General features: G+C 37.1%; 1 protein-coding gene across 1 annotated transcript in view; it reads left to right on the forward strand.

Moving 5' to 3' along the window:
- Nucleotides 1–22,773, forward strand: part of UNC5D (unc-5 netrin receptor D) — a 101,317-nt gene that overhangs the window by 37,925 nt on the left and 40,619 nt on the right. Inside the window, exons 6-9 of the mRNA XM_026064485.1 lie at nt 10,542–10,722; nt 11,558–11,725; nt 13,153–13,317; nt 21,162–21,197. Of these exons, the coding sequence (XP_025920270.1) occupies nt 10,542–10,722; nt 11,558–11,725; nt 13,153–13,317; nt 21,162–21,197 (550 nt within the window). The remainder of the gene's footprint in view (nt 1–10,541; nt 10,723–11,557; nt 11,726–13,152; nt 13,318–21,161; nt 21,198–22,773) is intronic.

Genomic DNA, 22,773 nt, shown 5'->3' on the forward strand with positions numbered 1-22,773 from the left:
TGCAGATTTTAATACTTAACCACTTTGGAAAAATGCCAAATAATAATGATGAATAGTTAAAACAACAATTCCTCGTATATTCTTTTTTTAAATTGTTTATGCTATGTATGCTTAGCAATATGAAGAAAAATTAGGTTGCTGGAAAGAATTTTGTAAAGGATTACTACTAAAATCACTATTCACTGGCAAAGTGACATTATGAATATATTTATTTCCTCTGTTGATTCTGGAAACTTTTTCCCTTAATCATCCAAGTATCATGATCTATAAAATCAAACTGTCACTTCTGATCATTTCTCTTTTGATGATACTCCCATTTTCTACTAATGTTTTTTGCTCTTTTTTCCTTGCAAGTTTAATATGGTTAGTAGTTCCTATTACTGATGTGTTTGACATCATAACTACAGTCTGATTAGTGATATTTTTCAATTAAATTTAGATCCATATATATTATTATAATGACCAGAGTGCTACAATACCTGATCTTGCAAGGACAGTTAAGCACAGTAGTTACTCTGACAGAATTGGAACAGCTCTGCAATAGTTTATGAATACTGTATGCTGACCTGGTTATTAAGGTGTTTACTGTAATATATTAGTTTAATGAGAGAAGTTGTTAGTTATCAGGAAACAGAGGAGGAAGGGAAACAGTGCCTCAAAATTAACCTTCCCAAGTGAGAAAGCTTGCAGCTTTTAAAGAGAAAAATACCTGAATGATTATCTTTGAAGACCTTATAGCGCCTGGCTGCACCCAGGTTATGTGCAAGACCAACGCTTGTAAGTTCAGAAGAACACTCTTTAAAATAAACGCGCACTTTTGAGGGAAAGATGATTACAGATGGGGCCAGTCTGACACTTCAAATATGGCCTACCTAAGTTATTATTTAAATTTGATAAATCTTCAGGTGACAGAGACTTTCATATGAAGGTAATTGTTTTAAAACACCCCTTCTCCCTGTGTATCGGCATAAGAAAGCAGCCTGGTCATTCTAGTCACCCAAACCTCCTACAGGAACCAGAAGTGCTAGATGTAGTCAGCCTTGCTGGCCAAGCATGACTGATGCCTCCTGCTCAGGTCTGGAAGAGAACTGCGGAATTCACTTGGGATGAGGGGAAGGCATCAAGACTGAGACCAGGTGTGTTCAGAGATGCAACTAATCTCAGGTATGATTATAGAAAGCAAATAATAGAGACTATAGTTCTAGTCTGGATCATATTCCCTACTTAGTGTGCGGTCTAAGCAAGACTGCTGACCACTGCGTTTTCAAAGACTTGGGCCTTTATTTTAAATTTTCTTGAGAGCAATAATCTGAAGCATGGGTAGGGATACTGCTTTGCTTTTTTTTTTTTTTTTTTTTTTTTTTTTTTTTTTTTTTTTTTTTTTTTTTTTTTTTTTTTTTTTAATACCATGCAGTGATGTTTGATCAGAAGCAGATAAAAGTGCAGGAGCAGAGATCTCTCTATTTGTATCCTCTGTTTTCAATTACTGTAAGCTTTCTGTGATGATTTTCTAATCTCTAAAAACTTGCTATAAATGTGATACTGCATATCAGGATGCCATGTTAGCAAAACACTGTAAACAACATTTCTAATAATCTTATCTGAAAATGTTTTTTCAGTGTCAACTGCACTTATAATTACTAGCCAAACGTTTGTGCACTGAAAAACAAATAAACCTGACTAGTGGCACCACGAACACCATCCCCAGAGCCTTTAGCTGTTTGTTTCTTTCTAACCATCTTGATTCAGAGTATTGAGAAATATACTTACAGTGTGTATTGCATACTGTTAAACCAAGATGTGTGTGTCATTACATATCCTATACATTACATCCTATACTGTATTACATATCATACACATATTATTCTGGGTTATCTAGAAAAAGAAAAGCACTAGATGAATCTCAGCTAATCTGCTCACCTATCCTGTGAAGTTTTATAGTAAAGGGACTGGGATTTCAGTTTCAACCAGATCATTTATTTCTTGCTTACCAGATAAGAGCTGAAGTCAAGTCATCTCTGAGCACCACCCCACTGGACAAGTACCATATAAGCCCACACAATAACCTTTGGGTTTATTAATGCTGATTCATTCACAAATTTTTGCATGAAGATAAAGAATAGCATTTCAATTAATGTTAGAATCTTATTCCTCCCAAAAGAGAAAGAAGGATAAACTTATTTGGGGATCTGATTATATCTTTAACAATCAGACAGTGTACGATTAGCAGTGGTACATTTAGCAATGCATCTTTATAACAGTCTGAAAATAGCATGGCTGAGTCAACCCAGTGTGCACCCTCGTCTTTACCACTGCAAATGGAGATGAACATACAGCCTGTCACATTTGTCGTTGTACTTATTGAAGAGCATATATGAATTTCCTTGTGACTCATCCCTCCCATGTTAGCCTTCTTCCCCTCCTCTGGATTATTCAGCAAAATCAATTTTTAGTAGTGATTTCAAAGCCCACACAGAAGAATGCTTGTTTCATTACAAACCGGACATAGCTCAGACTCTGAGTTACAGAAGAAAATACAGCATTGGTATATACTGTGCTTAAGAGAATATGACCTCTCTTGACTTCCCTTGCTTTTGAGGTTTAGGTAATAAATACATTAGCTGTGTGGCACATAAAGTAAAGCAATAAGAAAGAAAATGTGCATTAACAGCATACAGCTCTTGAGTTTTCAGATGATCCCTCTTGCAATGACTGAGTGCATCTTTTCAAAGAGAAGATTCCTGTGCTGCTTTTCACGGTACAGCCAACAAAAGCCCAGGCTGATTTATGAGTTAGTCAGTGTGTCAGATTTATATAATGAGATTATATATTCAATCTAATGAAGGAAAAATATGCTTACCAGAACAGTATGACAGCACTATGATTAAACGATTCTGTAACAGTATTCCCTCAGTGGATTAATTTAAAAAATGCAGCAGGTACAGTTGACCTGCGTCCTGTGTGTTGCTAGTGAAAGGCTCCTTGCAAGGAAGATTAATGTTTTTGATTGTGTTGATAAAATAACTATGTAATAATAAAGGTAGATATAAATGGTTTGTATCTGGCAAACTGGTTGTTGTTTTTGGTTAATCTCCCATGATGATTTATGCTGTTGGGAAGCTTCTCCTACATATTTGTTCAGGTTTTAAGGTAGAAAGCAAAATAGAACTGTAACAAAGATATGTTGCCATCTTCATGCATCTCTGTAACTGGAGCACCTGCCCTGTCTTTAGCCTTTACTCATCCATTCTAGCTTACCATGAGGAGGGTTTCTCAAGCTACACACGCGTGAATTCTTAGAGATAAGAGTTTTGTAGTAGAGTGCAGCCTTGAAGGGAAGGTATCTTGCTCCCTTCCTCTAAACATTACAGGACATTGCAAAAAGCCATTTTTAATAAGGCTTTTTTAAAGGTTTGGGAATGTGGGACCTAAATCAATGATGAGGGAGAAAAAGCTTTTTTTAGGCAAGGGCCTGAGCTGATTAGTATGGGGAAGAATATTCACAAAAGGTAACATTAGCCTAGTGATGCAGTCTTCCTGGGCCTGCTCTGTGGTCAGTGGGGAAAGTGGCTTCTCCACAGCCTGATTAGAAGCAGATGCCAAATATACCTGTTCTTAATCATGATGTGAAGGAGAACCCATTTCTTGCAAACAACATTTTCTGTTAAAATCGTTTTTTTGGGGGGGGGAGGGGGGAGTCTTTCCTTCAAATATGTTTTGTTCTCTGGTTAAAAAAGAAAAGCTTTCAGCTAAGGATGAGATATTTCAAGTTTTGGAAGTTCTCAGACATTTTCTCCCTTCTTTTTTAATGAAAAGTCAGATTTTAGAGAAGAAAATAATATTGCCTAGTTCTTTGTACATACATTTAGCAGCGTAATATTTGTTGTTAGGGAGCTAAGAGCTAAAGTGGAGATGCCTTTTGTATTATTGATATTGAATTAATTAAGTATATTGTTATATAACAGGGAAAATGGCATTGGAATCAGCTTTAAGATGTTCTCTGTTCTGTAGTTGTCGCTATAGGGGTGTGAGAAGAATTAAGAGCCAAAAAAGAGGTGCCTCCAAGAGTCTTTTGTTAATGAGGTTTTGTCAATTTGGATAGCTTGGTTTTGTTAGTTCAAAATTTTATGTGCAAACTTTATTCCTCTCTGTTGAAAGTTGTGGGGAAGGATTATTCATTTCAAAAACAGATGATGGATATGTCAAACGTTATTGACAAGGGACACAGACATATGTGCACCTGCATTTCAGATTATTTCTTGTTGCATTGCTCTTCAAATGGTCTGTTTCACATTTGTCTCTTTTTTTTTCCCCTTTCTGCCCCCCCAACACACTCTTGTGCTCTGTGTCATAGGAATAGTTACATGTAATTTTACCATATGTAGATATTTTAACAATTCCTCACTAAACATGCTTTTTGATAATATTTATACCAGATACAGAGTTCTGATCCTTGCAGATTTATGGCTAGTGTTAATAATGACATGACAATGTGCGTCTTCCCAACAGTAGGCGGATATATGGACAAGAGGGAGAAGCTTGAGAATAAAGAAATGAGAACAAAAAAGTCCTGAACTTTCTTTTGAGCCACTGACGTAACATCAGGTTACAAAGCTCTTCACCACAGGTCATTGTTTTTAAATTAATGTCTAGTCAGGTGTGGCCAAATATCTGAAAAGTTTTTACTGTCATTGTCTTTTGTAAATTTGCTGTTTGGTCAAACTCCTCGCTGTGCTACCTTTGGTTTCGTCTGGTTCATAAAAAGACACTCTCTGCCTCAGTGCAAGGGAAGCCTAAGATATCAGAGAAGAGCAATTTGTGTTTAGTGCAATTATCTACAATCTCATGAGCAGCAGTATACCTGTTTATTCATTGCGTTCTCTACTGTACTTTCTAAATGCTGGTCTTCTGTACTTACATTTAGAATATGAAGTGGATCAAGGACACTTAAAGCAGTATTATCCAAAAGATACAAATAATTGGCTTGTTCTCTCAGAACTTAATGAACAGAGGTAGTGGCTTAAAAGAAGGGTAGGGATGTATTTACTACTTTCTCCATTTAAGAGGGAGAATATTTAAAATCTGTAAATTGACTATGCTGTAAGAAATATTTGTGCTGCCCTAAGTCAGGTGTTGACCTTTCCCGTCTAAAAATCATGAAGCGTTTATCTTGCATCCAGAAAGCAATTGATTCTCTCTTCAAGAAGAGCTGACATTCTAGCTATATTATCTCTGATATATGTGTACTCTGGTTATTGGCCACATGAGAAAGTCGGATGTTGTATTTAAAGGGCAGGATAGTATAATCTAAAAGCAGGAGTACTAAGGTCTTTTGTCTTCTGACCTATAAAATTATTGTGTGTGCCCAAAGGATTTCTGGGTTGTATTGTTCCTGTTGGGTATTATCTCTTTATATTCTCAAACAAAATACACTAGAAAGAATAGAAAATTTAGTAATGGGTATTCAGCTCTCAGGATGTTTAAATAAGATCTAGCAATTGATGAAGAACTCTTAGTACACCAAATCATTTAAGGCCCGTGACTGATAACTGATGTACTGTCTTGTCTTCAGGGTTTAAGTAATAAGTTTTGGCATTAAAAAAAAAGAAATTTCTATTACTGTAAATAAGAATATTCTTAAGTTGCCTTTTTACATGAATTTTAACAGCTGTAGAGCCTTCCCATGAAATTTGGCAATGGAGAAATAACGCTTAGCGAGAAGAATATTATTTCCTCGCCTGCAGTCAGTCAGCTTTTCTCACTGAATTACACAGACATGTCTGTGTAAAGGCCTAATGCTGTGCCCTTCAAAGTGAAATGAYGTGCCCCCGGTGACAGTGCCATCAGGCTCAGAAAGAGCGGAGGTTTGGGGGCATAACATTCTGTCCCCATAGACACTGTGACTGCAACCCATAGAACAAGGAGAGTTTTAAAGGAACCATAGCAACCTTTGCCAGCACCTTCCTGCAATCTCTAATTCAGCTTAGTTCCTGTCTCCATCGATATTCTCACAATATTTGCAAGCCTCCAAAGTTTGTGAATTTGTTATATGGCAATTGGAAGATGTGTGTTCATAGTATCTGTATGGATACATATTTAAATAAGGTTAAACCTTAAATAAGGTTCATATGCTTAAATTATTTATTTTGCGCAATATGAGACTTCATCACCTGCAGCAACTCAAATGGTAGTTGTGTTCCTGTGGTGTGAAGCTGACAAATTTTCTTATGTTGTATACAGTAGGCAGAAATACGGTTGAGTTTGGATAAGCTTTATTTTTAAAGAAAAGAGTTCTCTAACCCCTATCATAATCTACCTGGGATATGGTATACTTAACTGATTTCATTCTGATAATGCTGTAAGCTGGTCTTTGATAATTGCTTTTTGTAATTGGAACAAATTTATGATTATGCTAATTCACCTACTGCCACCCAATATGTAGCAGCTGAGTTAATCCATATCTGCCCCTGCATTACTTTTCTAGATCATTACGTGATTAGCCTTTGTTAGAAGCTGATGGGAGTATTTTAATTCTGAGCAGGTTTAATTTCTGGGGAAAAACTCTTGGATTTCCATGTATAAACTTACAGAATATTACAGACAGTCATTTTTAGGTTTAGTTCATGAAACATTTAAGATCTTCAGACAGACTTAAAGAAGGAAATGTATTTTCAATGTGTTACAAGCAATTGTATGACCTCCGCTGATGATAAAACAAGGGAAGTTAAATGCTCATGAGTTTTGAGTCCACTCCTCAGAGATGCCAGGTTGGAAATTCAAAACGCAAGCCTCATTTCAGTATGAAGACATGGTTGGTTTCTTTGTTGCCTTTGTTTTGTTTGGTTGATGTGGGTGTATGTGCTGAAATTCTCAAAAGAAAGCTTGCATCACTGCAGGTAACAACAATCTTTTGTCATCAGGACTCCCTTAAATTTATCAGTTTATCCTTTAAGTTCAGCCCTTCGTTCTTCTTTGACAGCATTACTCTGCTCAGGTAAAGACAGTGAGTGAGTCTGAAGCAGTCTTTTTTTTTCTTCAAGGAAGGGGGAGGCTGGAATTAGAGATGAGTATTCGCAGTGTCATCAAGCCTCCAGATAAGAAGCAAAAAGGCAATGCATGCTTTCATTTACAAATCTTCTTTTGATTACACATCTCAACACTCACGTTTATGTGGGGCCTGTTTAATGTTCTCCCTTCACACTGATCATCATTCTTTTAAATGCTTTGCCTTAATGTAAACATTTTTCATTCACCACGCCTTGCAGTCCTGTGCTCAGTAAACAGTGGATCAGTGTGCTCTTTCCTGGAAAATACTGAGCTGTCTAGAGGAAAAATAGCCTGAGGTCCCAAAGTGCTGGTGTAACAGAAATCAGAACCATCAAAAACAGCCTAACAATCAAAATACAAAACAAAACAACCCCCCCTCCCCCCAAAACTGATATGAAGATAGAGCCAAAATGCAAAATTTATGTATATACTTGTGAAATTATGAACTGCAGTCTCCAATAATACTAGTCAGGTTTGTCATTTCATTGAATATTGCTGTATTTGTCATTACACTGCACACAAAGTGAGTTCAATTCTGACTGCAGCCATTGAATTTCTGTCACTTGATTTACACCGGTGCTGTTGTTCCATGATTTAAATTGCATTCCTAGTTTCTTTATTGAAACCTACTCCGATAACTAGTATTAAAGTTAACTGCACAAGGGAAACTGAATAGTAGATGGATTACTTGATTGTTCCTTGTTTTACCCAGACCAAAGGGAAAGGTAATATAACTGGGTTAATACATTCAAATAGATATTATTAAGGAAGAGTTCAGGATTACTGGATTTGATAAGATTGTTTTGCTACTACTCCAGAGCTATAGCTGGCCATCTTCAGTCAGTACAGATCAAAGTGTCTGCCAGGTCATCTAGACTGGGGAATGAAAGGAAAGGAGTATGAATGCTATAGCCATGTGATTTCCTGGGATGCTTTTAGCAGTGGAAATTGGGGTGCCTAAGCTACTGGGGGTGTTAAGCTTATGCAGGCCATGACTGACTGATCGATATCTCCTGACAATACTAAGGAAAATAAAGTCAGGGGGTGGGACTTTTGGCTCAAAGTCTCCTCCAGGTTTACTTAAACAATTCCATGGTTCATCTCTGAGGCTGAACAACAGAGTACGTGACATGCACTGGCTTCTTTGATGTGCTGAAGCTTATCTTAGTAATTCACTGTCTTGATACTTCACTCTAAATGCTCATTCTGATGTGCACTGTAGCATACAAGGTCAAGTCCCCAGAAAACTCATTAAAATTTCGCAAGGGAGATTGTTTTAAAAAAAAAAAGTTAAAATTTGAGCAGCAAAATAACAACACAACAAAACTCAGCGTTATGACAGAGCCTTATGAGGATGTAGAAATAAAAACAGATTAAGTTTTGAACGCTTAATAGTAACCTTAATGATGACATTTTATCTTTGTTATCATCATTGCTGGCTAACAAAGTCAGGGGAGAAGAATATATCGAACTAAAATCTTTTGACTACTTTCTGTATKAAATGTATAATATATTTCATACTCAGCTAATGCCTCTTTTAGCAGACCTGTAAAACAATCTGTTTATTTACTCCCAGAGTCACCATGTAAGAAAATAGTGCCATAAACCCAGATTCTTTTCAAGATAAGTTCCCAGCTGACCGTGCTGTGACACAGAGGTGTGGGAAGCTGTGGATATGTCAGTCGCACACCTTCTGTCCCCAGCTAAGCAAAACGACTGATGCCACCGGAAGAGCAACCTGCTGTCTGGCATGAAATCTAATTGGCTTTGATGGTCAGCTTTTGCAGATTTGTTTATACACTGGAAAATCTACAAATTGCAGACCATCTGTGCAGAACAGTGTGCTAATGAATGCCTGTAGCTAGCAAATCCATAAGCTCATTACCTCAAAGTTACAAGTCCTTCCACAAGTTCCCAAATGAGGTTATTCGTCTGTACTGAGATGAGAAAGGTATTTGACTTCAGGGTACAACCATACCTCCTTCAGGTCTGGAAAAGCTATTAAAATGAGTCACATTTGTTCAGTCTTTTAATAGGATCTGTTTTTTCTGCTTCTATTTTTAATTTTTCAGTTCTATAACAGCAGCTTACCTTGCCTTAAGTATTTTGTTTAAATGTTTCAAGTAGAGAAATGCCTTGCAGATAATTCCTGGGTCTACTCAGAGAAACACTGGTTGGTAAACTAGAGGAGATATATAGGAATATATTATATACAACTTTAATGTTCCTTGGCAACAAATACTAATGGCTTCCTGGTTTAAGAATGTTTATTCAGATTGGGAGTCTGTTATGAAGACTTTGCTCTCTCACTGGGTGTGATGTGGCGCAAGTGATTTCATCCTTTCTCTGTTTCTCCCTCAAAAAAGTGGAGTTAATAATAATTATCCATGTATCATCCCTGGGTAGTATGAGGCTTAATTGTTCATTGTACAATGGTTCGAACATATAAAGCAGCATACAGCAAGGTCAGTCGTCTTAAACGTTTATTTTTCTCTCTTGGAATTAAGAGGTTAAGATTTTCTTCCATTTTCTTTGAATAAAAATCAGTCTTGCTAAGTTACTGGCCCATACCTACTACCTCCAAGGTTTAAAAAAAAAATGTGATGGTCATTAGTTGACTTTCACTTAGACTGCTAATCTCATTTGGTCATGTCTCTCTSTCTGCTCCTTGAGTCCCAACAAGTACTTTCCTATCAAAATAATAATGACATTAGACTAATGCATCAAGTGCCTTGGTTTGGCTTAACAGGTTTACAGATATTTTTCCCATTTTTCATTCTCTTAAGGAAACCAAAAGGACTCTCCTAAACATGACAATACTTGAATAAATGAATAGTTGCAAAGAAAACAAAATGCAGGATATAGATTCAAGAAGAAATATAGGGGAAATAATAAGATGCAAATATTTAAGAAAATGATTTCATGTTCAAGCTTTACTACTTATGAAGACGTGAAGAGAACCAGGGTTAAATGACATACTCAACTAGAATGTCCCCATGTTTTTTATCTTAGCTTCCTGATTCCTAGGATTAAATATTAAAGCTTCCCAACTACCTAACAGCACAAGGAGAACAGTGATTAATTCTTCTCCTCCTTTCTTTTTCCTATCCCCTTCTTCCTTATCTTACCTTCCCTTCCCCCCAGTAGAACAAAAATAACCCCTCCTTTGTAATTCACATTACTTGCAACTCTGGATGAACTTTTTGCCCTTTAAAAAAATTTTTTTTTTCTCTTTTACAATACGAACTAGCATTGCATTTGTTGTGCCTTTGTCATAAGGTCCAGGGCATTCAGGATAGGAATGGTTTCTTCTCTGAGCTTGTGAATATCTGCCTTGTTGGGAACTATATTCTAGCTTTGTTTTTGTTAATAATTGTAATAAAGGTCAAAATGAAATTTATTAATGAATTCCTTGAAATACGGGAATAATTGTGCAGACTTCCTGCTTCCATCTTTTCTTATTTCATGATTTTCTCTTCTCCATCTCTCTGCAGGTGGAATGGCTAAAGAATGAGGAGCCCATTGATTCCAACCTGGATGAGAACATTGACACCAGAGCAGACCACAACCTCATCATTCGTCAGGCACGTCTGTCTGATTCTGGGAACTATACCTGCATGGCTGCTAACATTGTTGCCAAGAGACGGAGCATGTCCGCAACAGTTGTGGTATATGGTCAGTGAAAAATATTCAATAATTATGGAAAAACTTAATGCGTGTGCTGACTGCTTGAGTGCCCCGTATTTTCAACATCCAACTATTTATAAATCAAGTGGCTAACTTCACTGCTGTTATGATGAATTTTAGTTCTGTTGCTCAAGGCTGAGATGATGCCTTTTTTACAGTGATTAGTATTATGAGGTTTTCATTAAGTTATGTCAATAATAACAAGCCTTGCTGCAGTTTTATTAATAAGATCCCATTGTAAGCTAAACCACGCAAATAAGCCTTGCCTGTTATCAGAAACACTTAAGCACATGCCTAGGGAGGTGCTTAAAGGGTTGTCATAACTGGATCTGGGGTGCTGCAGTGTACAAGCACTAATGCATTAGATGTTACATAGCAATAGAGGAAGGAGCAGAACCTTTCCCTTATCGCCACTCCCTGTTGATCTCCATGTTCATTAGAGAGTAACATTTTATTGATGGAGGCAGAGCATTCCTAAACCACCTTGTTAAGAAAAAAAAATCTTCTTTACCATTTAAGCGAAGCATGTTTTAAAAAACTGAGGTGCCTGCTTTTATCTCCTCCTCAGAGTCTTTCCATCAGTGATTGCACCTTTTATCATATTACTCTTCCAAAACAAATGCTTGTGTTTTTTGACACCCTGACCTTTATGTCATTTTGTTCTGATGCTTCGTAGGTGGCAATGCTCCTACTTCAGCTTGGAATTTACCTGCGGAATGTAAAAAACAAAATCCTGCCTTAGAGTGAAGAGATCTGAACAGATTTTTTGTTTAATGTCTCTTAATGCATCTACAGCAATCTGAAGCATGTGTGTGTTTTGCAGTAAATGGAGGCTGGTCATCATGGACTGAGTGGTCAAACTGTAATGCACGGTGTGGTCGAGGCTGGCAGAAGCGATCGCGAACCTGTACCAACCCTGCTCCACTCAACGGAGGTGCTTTTTGTGAAGGGATGTCAGTGCAGAAAATTACCTGCACTTCACTTTGCCCTGGTGAGATATACATGGTTTCTTCAGGACTAACTTTAAATGTCACACTAAAGAGAGCTCTTCCCACCTGAAATGCTCAGTAAACAATGATACTTTGCAGAGTCCGTTACAGCTAAAAAGGAAATTGGAGATAGTTGCATGCTTGTTTAGAGTACAATTCAGAGACTTGTGCCTTTTTTACTTTTCTTACAAGAGCAGTAGTCACAAGCATCTATGGCCTGATCTGCCAGTTTTCTCAGTGCTTAAACTTACACTGAAGCCAACTAAATGTTCAATCACAAAATAGCAACTGGTTCAATATAAAGAATAATGTAAGGGGGTGGGTGAATAGGGAAAGGAGGGAAGACACTTCAGTTTCAAGGACTAGACTTCACACTGGGAATTCTAACCATTCTTTAGGTTGTGGTCACGTTGGTAATGCTAGAAAGAGACATGCAGAAACCTGAGCTCAGGACTTCACTTACAAGGATTATTTGGTTTGCAGACCTGAGCTCAGAACTTCACTTAAAAGGATTATTTGGTTTGCAAATGTTTGCTTTTAAATATATTAACCTTTTTAAATTGAGCTTATGTTATACATGGAGCACAGTTACATCCCTGGACACTGTGCATTTCCTCATTTGTTCACCTGAAACCTCCTTTATTTGATTTTGGAGTTGGTGTTTCACATGTACAGCTAGAGAAAGTTAGTGGGATTGAATATGTGAAAGTTTTATGACTCTGTTTGCCTGGGGTCAAAACCTAACCTACTTGGATTCTCTTGGAATCTCTTTTCTAGCCTTTATGACTTTTTAGATGGAAAACATCCTGAACTTGTATTTAAAGAATTTAATATTATTTATATTAGTTTCTATGTTCATTTGACTTTTCTTCAATTTGATTTATGCATGAGATGATGGTGATTGTGGACTCCCTTTTCATTTGGGACAGTGTCAGAGGCAGCTATAAATCAGTCAGCAAAGAAACATACTGATCCATTGTCTTGCTCAGGGCATTAGCTAGAGGCCTGCAAGGCCAGCTATGCTCTTTTTGTAAATGTCAGCATCGCTTTTTTGGTAGGGTAATGTGTGGCCTCTACATATCAACCTGTTTTAAGGTAGATTTTTTTTCCTGAAATATTATAAGCTGATAGCTATGTGGCAAAGAAAATGTCTCCTCCTGCAATTTTAATTGACTATATTTGCAGTGTTGTATACTGGTGCTATTTAAAAAGCTTCTGTATTCCACACTTGAGGTGGTAGCATTCTAATGCTGAATTTTAATTTTGCATCTCATGAGGCTCTATCTGTGTCTCTTGTGACTTGCACTGTATGTTTTACTAGCTGTGACCTGAGGAGAGATAGAGAGCAAGTTTTCTTGGTAGGATCTCTGAACTACACTAGTTTGAGATGCAGTGATGATGTTTGTTTGTTTTTTTCCTCCCCATTCAGTGGATGGAAACTGGGAGGTGTGGAGTGAATGGTCTGTTTGCAGCCCAGAATGTGAGCACTTGAGAGTTCGGGAATGTGTTGCTCCACCTCCAAGAAATGGAGGAAAATACTGCGAGGGCTTGAGTCAAGAATCAGAGAACTGCACTGAAGGGCTTTGCATTCAAGGTGGGTAACAGTTTGCACTGAAGGGGATGTGGGAGGTATTGCCTAGAATTGGTGATATAATCTTGGTAGTGTAGCATGCATGCCTCACATCCATGTCAGTAGAACTCCTGTGGCTGAAATATTACTATGAAAAAATAGATTATGTTTTTAAGGAGTTGCATATGTGCAGTTTGAAATCCACAGTGGTTTCTATGTCACTGGAATTGTGTAGCACATACTTTACCTATTCATTACCAGGTGATTCTAAAAATTGAAATAAAGGTTTTTGCAATGTATAATTATGACCACCTGCTACAACATATTTCACAGTACTGCTTAGCCTTCTACTTTTTCTTGCAAGTAAATGGGCAAAGCACCAACATAAATACAGTTGGTGCAAGAGCTATTTAAGGTCAAAGTTTACTTCAATTTGTTGCCTTTAACACAGAAGTTAAAGGCAAATTTACTTCACTGTGAGTTCCTTGTGAAAGGATTTGTCCTTAAATGTCTGGAAAGAATCTGGTGTAGTTGTTGCTACTATCAATAAACAACTAAGGAGCCAAGAAAATCAGCCCTGCAGCTGAAATATCAGTGTAGAGTTGCAGAACACCAGGGACAGCTGCATATTGTGGAAACAAATGAGAAACTAACAAGCGTATTCCTACACGGAAAGCTGCTCCATATCCATGAAGTAATACTGTCATCTCATTGCTTTCTAGGAATGAAATGGCAGCCATGGGAACAATGAGGAATGGTAGGGCTGAAACAAGCAAACTGAAAAAAGCCTTTTTAAAAATTATTTTATTTTTAAATGGTCCCCTTTCTTTGTTTCCATTACACTGTATTGCCCTTACTTCTTGATCTTAACAAACTAAGGTCGGAGTCCAGTCTATCCTGTGTGGCCCAGAAGCAAACTCTAGTGAAGATGCTCTAGTGGGAATCGAGAGACCTGGGTTCTAGTTCTGGGTCTACAAATGGCCTCCTTGATTACATGAGTGTTTTTAGATAAGTGCTTTGAGATGTATACATCTATTGCTATTATTATGAAAGGGCTCCTATACTTAATGAGTCCTAAAGTTACACCCAGGTCCAAAATAAGGAATATTGAGCATTTCCATGACTTACATATTCTCATGCTTCCTAGAGAACTGGCAGTAGTTTTTCTGGTTCTCCATGACATTAAAGAGTTGCAAGCTTTTTTTTGCATATGTGTGGGTTTATATTATTGCTAGCAGCCATTTTCTTCACCCACTATGACGCACGCAATGGAAAGAGTGTGGCTGTAAGTCCTAAGCTTGCCTTGTGCTCCTAACCATCACGTGTGTGCTCACACTGGTATAAGTGCCTATAACTTTCCTCCACGTGTCCCTTCCTAATACTAGTTGGCAGTTTTAGAGAAAAAGAAACAATTATGCCCAGCCAGTTCTTCAGTGAAGTACGTATGGTGAAAAGAGGAAAATAATTTTCTAAACGAAATGAACTCCTTTTTTTGTCCAAAGATTTTAATAATTTTCTTAATGGCAGCTAGCATCCTGTATAATTATATAAGCTTCATAAAYGTATATCTCAGCTGAGACTTTAAATAAGATTTTATTTGTTCTTTGAGGGAGGGATTATCTTCAGTTTTGCTGTATGTCTCTAACTCCTTAAACAGCTCTCCAGCTCCAAGGCATTACACAGTCAAGCTTTATTGTTAAGAGGACATGAATGAAATTTAAAATTTTTTCCTTCCTTGTGTTTTAAAAAAGAATAACTAGTGAAAACTTGTGAGCATTGCAGCCTTTGAGGACCAACACAGTGATAGTAAGATGCTTTCTGAGGTCTTTCTCCTTCCTATACATTAAATGAATACCCTTCTCTGCAGATGGCTTGTTAAATCCAGAGTCCTTTCATATGTGCAGATTAGCATATCCATTGGAAAACTGTCAGAAAGATGCACTGAAAGGGCATGAAAAGATGCAGCTGAGATCTGTATGCTCATCGTTGTGACAGTCCTGAGTTTCATCAGAGTTAATAAAAGGTGGCCCTGTTCAGGTCACTACTTCCAAGAAGAGACCTAATGACACTGCAAGGTGGTAAAGACTACCTGTCCTACTTTGGGGATRACATCTTCTTATACCATATAGTTAATGTCAGTCCTGTGTGTCATCTTCCAGCTGTGCTTACGGTTTAGAGGTAGAAGAACAAAGATTCCTAGGTGTATCTTGGTAGTCTGAAAGAAGCCTGTGGCCTGGGGAAAAGCTATTTTTATTAAGCACTGAGATGGATGATACACATTTTGGAGAAACTGATTTCACTTGCTGGCAATAGCTTCGTTCCATGGGGGCAATCTCCAAAACTCCCCGAGTGCTTGTAGCACAGCCAGTATCAAGTACAGATTGGACCTCTGAGCATTGCTCTATCAAGAACAAGGTGTTGCATCTCATAGGCTTCTGTTGGTGGTTTTCCAGCTGTCTGCTGGCTCTGAATTTCTCCTTTCTTAGGCACTCTGTTTCTGAGGAGTTCATCTAGATGCTATTAATAGGCAGATTTTAGAATGCCCCTGTCACTTTCTGTTTTGTAGTGAATTATCACTAAGATTGGTATGAGTCTGTCTCAGGTGTCACAAAAGTGCAGAAGGTGCAACCAGACATGAAGTAAACAGGGTACGTCCTAGAACAAATGTTTGGAGCATAGCAGAAGCTTTCTCTCTCAGAAGCAATTCCCTTTTCCACACATGGGACTTAAAATGTCCTTAATATACAATGCACAAAGTACTTGCCTGATTTAAAATGAATAACTGGATGACGATGGAAACAAAAAGGATTTTTAAATCTCTTTTTGTAGAGATTTAATCAGCTGCCAGCAGTGAAAAACAACAGCATCCATTTCTACTTCATTTATTTGAAGGAGCAGAAGGAAGTGAAATCTAATGTAAACAAAGTCTGTGAAATATAACTTGAATGTTGAAAATGAACTATTAAAATGACTTTACAAAGGCACAAATAGTAAAAAGCAAATTTTATGATGGAAATGAAAAGCCATTTAAAATCTAAGGCTACCCGGGATGCACTTGTTGACATCAAAGCAATAATATTTAAAATAAAATTAAATTCTAAGCCTGTGCTGAATACCTAGTCTGGGGAGAAAACAAAAACAGCCCCCCCCAAATCTGAGCTGAATACCAAGCCTAGAAAAAAAATGTGCTGCTGATGGATTTTCCATTCAGAAATCTCCCTGTGTCAGATATTTCCACTCCTTTTATAAGACAAGAAGGGAGCTAGGGAAACTGTGAACTAACAGTTCTCTAAAATTCATTCAAAGGCAAATATAACTGAAGATCTCTTTTTGCTGTACACACCAGCAATTTGTCATCTAATGCTGGGATCAAAAACTGGTATTTTGCGGGAAAAAGACTACTTCAGTATAATCTGGAGTTGACTATGTTCTCAGTATTATCTTTTACATATAACAGTACTTCACAGAGTCCGAGTAAGCTAATTTGTGAGAAAGGAAGCTAAAGCCCACAGATATAAAAGCTATGGCTCTAGATAACACATGGAAGTGAGATCAGCTCTGGCCCATGTGTTCTTTGTTTTAAATAAGCTTTTTTTCTTTCTTTTGCTGTGATGAGTATTGCTAGGGGAGGATGTGTTGGTTCTGAAAGCTGAATTTTGATATGCATTCAATTAGACTGAAGTATTAAGTGTCTCTCTGTTTCTTTCATATTGGAGTGGGATGCTATTACTTGTTTTTGGGTTGCGGTATATGTATGTATGTAGTTATGCCAAATTATTTTTAGGATCATAATTGCTTTCTCAGGTGATAGGAATTGATGCAATTATCCTTTTCTCTTTGGTTTTCTCTTTTTCTGGTGTTCATGTTGCAATATGTGTCTTTCCAGCTCTGCTTTTCATCCCATGGGGAATTGTGAAGGAAATGCAGTACTGTGCTACAGAAAACTAATCTCTTGGAGGTTATTTATCCGAGGTAGAACATGTTAACTTTGTTCCTTTCATGAGGCAAAAATAGAAATGAAACATTTCTTTGGTTAACAAATAAAAAATCTTAGGAAAGCAAGTCTGAGAACATAAGATGCCAGAAATACATGGTCTGATTCTGACCTGGTAGAAAAAGTTGTAGTCCTTAGCATGAATTTTCAAACTTGGAGTCACTGAATGAAATGGTGATCAAACAGGGTCTACTCTCAAGTCCTTGATTCAGTCCCTGACAGGACAGGTTAGGAATGACACGAGTCATCCATTCTTTCCCAGGAGCATCCTTTTTCCTCAGCTTTGATTTGGTTTTTGACTGGCTCTGGATAATACAGCCCTTAACTGAAGAGCAGCTTTTCTTTGAGGGGGAGCAAGAATTATACTAGGACTTGCACTGTTCAACATGATCATAATCTGGAAAAAGACAGATGTACTGTGAGCTGATAAAGCTTACTGATCACCCAGAATTATTCAAAGTAGTCTAAACAGAGGGTGACTTGCAAAAGAGTTGCAACGGATCTCATGATACAGAATGACTGGGTGATAAAATTGAAGAAAACAGTCATATAGTTAAATGTACAAAGTGATACACATGGGGGAAAAGGAAAAATGGCCAATGATAGTCTTTAAATGATGTTCAAAGATCATTAGAAAGAGATCTTAACATAATTCCTTGAAGATATTAATCCAGTTCAGGGTAGTCAAAAAAGGAAAGCCAKTTGGCAAAACTTACTAGAAAATGAAATGAGAACAAAACAGAAAGCATCTTATGCTCATAAATCCATGGCATGCTCAAGTTTTGAATTCTTTATGCAGTTGTAGTCACATAATTTCAAAAAGAATATAACAGATTGAAAAAAGAGAGAAGGAAGAAGCATTGAACAGCTTCCCCACAGGAGTTCCTAAGTAGACTATAACTCCTCAACTTGGAAGGAGGGACAAGTGAGATGGATAAGCTCCATTAATTCCTTTCTCCCTGATTTTCATTACAGAACATAGTGAAGTTTTTTAGGCATCAAAGCAAAAGAAAATGTTATCACACAACACAATAATTAAGTCTGTGGAACTTCCTGTCAAAGGATGTTTAGAAGCCAAAATTATTGAAAAAGGATTTAGATGAATTCACAGAAGCTAGATCCATTGTGGCTATTAAACACAGTGGTCCAGATTCAGCCTCTGGCTAAAGTCTCTGATTAGCAGAAGCTGGGAAGCTGTATCAGGAAAGGATGATATACATGCTGTGTTTCTTCAAGTAAACCCACAGATGTTTGGACTAATCTCCACTGCTAGATATCTCAGCAAATGCTGTTAGCAAGTTGCCTTACAGAACATAGAGCTAGACAGCAGTACACTATGTGGGGTGATACTACTACTGTATTCACAGACTTGTCAGTCACACAGTCAAATTCCAAAAATAAAAAGTTTTCTATTGTAGAATGTGCTGTAAAAAACATATTTATGGCAAATATATGCAAATTAAATTAGGACTCAGAAAAATAGACCAGACCAGTGTTATTTTAGATTACAAACATGTCTAAGTCAGAGGTCCTGCATTCACGAAATGACCTTTAAAATGAGACTTCAGTTCACCAGGAGCAAGTGAAGTTTTAAACCAGCTAAATACAGATTGGTTCCCAGCTTTTTCCTAAGCTTCTTGCCCATAAGGATTTTACTTTATTTTACTGTGCACACAACATTACGAGCATTCTTTGATTGCCATTAAAAATTGAGAAGCTGTTCTTTTGGCCTGCAACAATTGAATAGATCTAAATTATATGTAGGATAAGGGCAATATTATTTTTATTTTAGATAAATGTCAAAGATTGCCAGGCCTATGTCAAAGATTGCCAGGCCTGCTAAACTGGGAAAAAAACAGAGAATGACTCAGTCTGAAAGCAAAGGTCACTTTGATTAAAGACAGTCCTAATATTTTATTAGTTTCTTGCATATATGTTAGTTCATTGTTTATTCCATACCAGTATTCTCAGTTGTATGGTTTTCCATGGTGGATTGCTTCCTATCTTTCTCTCTTTCTATCTAGAGGGGGTGAAAGTGTTTTCTTTGCTTAATAAAAGAGGGGTTTTTAGGTTTTTTATTTTAGTTTTTTTATTTGCTTTAAAGTTATAATTAATTTGAAAAAAACTATTGATTTCTTTTCCTTGTGCCCCCAAAAAGTAAAGAACCGTGTAGGCTATAAGCAGATGAACTACAAGCATGCTTTTACTAATGCATCATAAATCAGAATTCTTTTTTTTTTCCGTTTTTCAACCAGCCCCCATACTGAATATTGCCAAGAGGCTTCTGTATCTAGCAATCTCACCAGTTTATACGGCAAACATTTCATTTCTATTGTAGTTTTCTGGAGACAACAGTCTATGTCAACAGCATGCAAATGTTTATTTCCATTGCAAAGTTCAGAGGGAGAAAAAAAAAACATACCTAGCTTTTTGGCAAGGCCAATACCCAAGAAGCTTTTTGGTTGACTATTATAAACTGTTCATTTTCATAAATAGTAAAAATAACAGAAGACATCTCATAATCCATTTGCTTATATTATCATGTACCAAAACACTGAGCTGAACATGGTATATGTTACTGTGGCTTCCAGTAAGCCTCCTAATTCCCACTGTAGGTCAGGATTGCAATTATATTCTTTGAGTGATTATGCCAATAACCTACCTCTAGTAGTGATCAGTGCCAGATCCTTCGTAGGAAGAAAACAAATCCAAAAGGTAAATTATGAAAAAGCTCAGTCACAGAGGGAATTTCTTGCAAGGCAAAGCACCTATAAAATGAATATAGCCTTATCTGTATAAGGATTTATATCCTTTATTCTATTTAATTATTTTAAAACTTTAATTCTAATAAAATCCTGGCCTCAGTGAGATTTTATAACTGTAATCTGTACAGATTAGTTGTAAGTGGGGATTTTTTGTTTGTATTTTCTTCAAGCAGCCTATCAACAAAAGTTATTTGAATAGTTGCTTAAGTTAGACTGCCCAAGAAATTAAGGGATGGTAGAACCGATGCTAAGGCTATATTTTATAGAGCGTGCAGAGCCTTGAGACAGTGCTGGCAATTACCCCATGCAGAGTGCAGATTTATAAGCAGTGACCTTGGAAGCACCGAGAGCATGCCCCCCCCCGGACCACCACGTTGGGACTGGCGTGCCCCATAGGTTGGGGTGATGCCACGGGCACCTGTAGAGTCTGTACTCGTGCGGGCAGTGAACAAGCCTGGTCTCAAGTTGTCCAAAGATTACTTTATCAGGTAGAGCTTATAAAAGGTAACTCAAATGCTTATCAGGAGGAGAGAGAGAAAAGCCTCATTCTTAAGAGATGCACTAATGTATAAAACCTGTATTGTAATTAATATATTTGCATATGTATGAATAGTATATTCATTATGTTCTTTATATACACATAGATGTCATTTGTGTATATTTAGATACATAAATGTATCCATATTATACATATGGATAGTTTATAAATATTTTTTCTGTAAATATCTGTCACTAAACTTTCCTTGCTTCAAACATATAGAGAATTAATTCATTCTTAACTTTGTTTGTAAAGAGATACACTTCAAAGTATTGAACTTCCTTATTGCTGAGATATATATTATAAATAAAAGCAACAAAGAAAGCTAGCAAATCCTTGAACTAACCAAGTGAGAAATGACTGTAAAGAAACATCCGGAAAGAGATTAACAAAAAAGAAAGGAAGGGAAAAATATGGACAGCATAAAATATTCATACTGTCAGCAAACAAGGAGAAAATGTTTCATTTATAGAGCTAGACAGGAGCAATATAGGAAATAGATATGCTCCATGTAAATTTATTAAGTGCAATTTTGTCTCTCTCCCTCTTTCCCCCTACTCCTCTTTTTTAGATAAAAAAAAACCTCTTCATGAAATAAAATCCCAAAGTAAGTTGTTTTTTTCTCTTGTAAATATGATTCTTCTCATCTTCTCTGTAATTCTGTTTTATTTGTTTAGAAGCTAAATAAAACTGAAAGTTATATGAAAGGCTTTTGAATCTACTGAAAGCATCTTCTTAGTGACTTTGTGATCGTAGGTTTTAGACTAGAAATAAAAAATGTGATCATTCTTCAGTAATTGTGCATCTGACTGGGAGCTCATTCTACAGGAATGCTTATCTGGAAAGTGATCTCTTGAATACCGCTAAGGTCCTCTCATCCTGTGATTAAAAAATAAATTAAAAAAAAAATAGGAGTTTGGCTGCCTTGGTTTAAATCTGGTTCTGCTGCTGGCTTTATGTCTGATCTTGGTCAGCTTGCTTCAGCCTTAATTTATTGCCTGGTAAAGAGTGTTTATATGCTTTACCCTGTATAACATTTATATACTGCTTTAGGGGGCTTCTATCATGCAATCTTTTTATTTCTCAGTCTTCCATTGATTTCAGTGGAATTTTAGTTTTATATAAACATTCGGAGTAAATTGACTAATTGAAACACTGCTTAAAAAAAAGAAAAAAGAAAAAAGACCTGGCACACTTCAYTTTTCCTCAAAACCACAGTTTCCATGAGACCTATCTGTTTTAAAGCTGAGACATCCACAGATGACTTCACTGGTCAGGAACATAACTAAATTGCAGCAAAAATGTGATGTGATAACAGTAGGAATTATAGAGGAGCACAGTTATTGGCCGAGACTGCTGCAACTCGGGGTGGGTGAAAGGTGTTTGGCTGCTAGCTCAGCTCTTACTATGCTGGAGTTAAGTAGAGTCTATCATACCCACCCAGTTTGGTCCATTACGTAGTTCTGAATGTGCAGGGAGCTCCCATGACAGTATTTCACCTTCACCTTTTCCAATTCTGAAGCATTTCCATGGATGCTCAAAATTAAATTTAGGTAGCTCAGAAATGGGCTGTGGTTGGCTTGGTTGCTTCAGCCTTTTTAATTTTGTCTCACCTTTGTTGCACTGGAATCGTCTCCTGACTGGTCACGTACTGTTGGGCTGTGTCATAGCTCAGGCAATTGATGCCTTTTTGTTTATCTGTGCAGTTCCTGTTTAATTACAGGGTTTGAAGGAGCATCAGTCAAATTGCTTTAATTTCTGATTTCTTAGAAACTATAATGGAATTGATTTTAACATGTAAGGTTCCTAGGAGAATTAAAGGGTTTCTTTAAGCTGTGAAGTTAGAAATATATAATACAGCTTGTTGCTATTCAGTGAAACAGGAGCTTAGTTTAAGACTACATGAATCATCATTGATGCAAAATCAAAGTCAATTATGAAGATAATTGAGAAACAACCTGTTCTACTAAATAGCCTTATTCACGATTCTCTGGCTTTTGGTCGCATATCATATCTATTAGGATTTGTGTTCCTTGTGTAAGGATGTGTTCTCTAAGAATGGCTATATGAAGAAATGGGCTTCAAGTTTTGCTGAGGGGTACCGTCAGAGAGATGGAAATTGGAGGAAGAGGGGAAGCTAGAAAAATCTTTTCTATCTCGTAGCACACCGATGGGAGACTGGG

Source organism: Apteryx rowi, unplaced genomic scaffold (assembly GCF_003343035.1).
Source record: "Apteryx rowi isolate R43461 unplaced genomic scaffold, aptRow1 scaffold_217, whole genome shotgun sequence".
In the NCBI taxonomy this organism is placed as follows: Eukaryota; Metazoa; Chordata; class Aves; order Apterygiformes; family Apterygidae; genus Apteryx; species Apteryx rowi.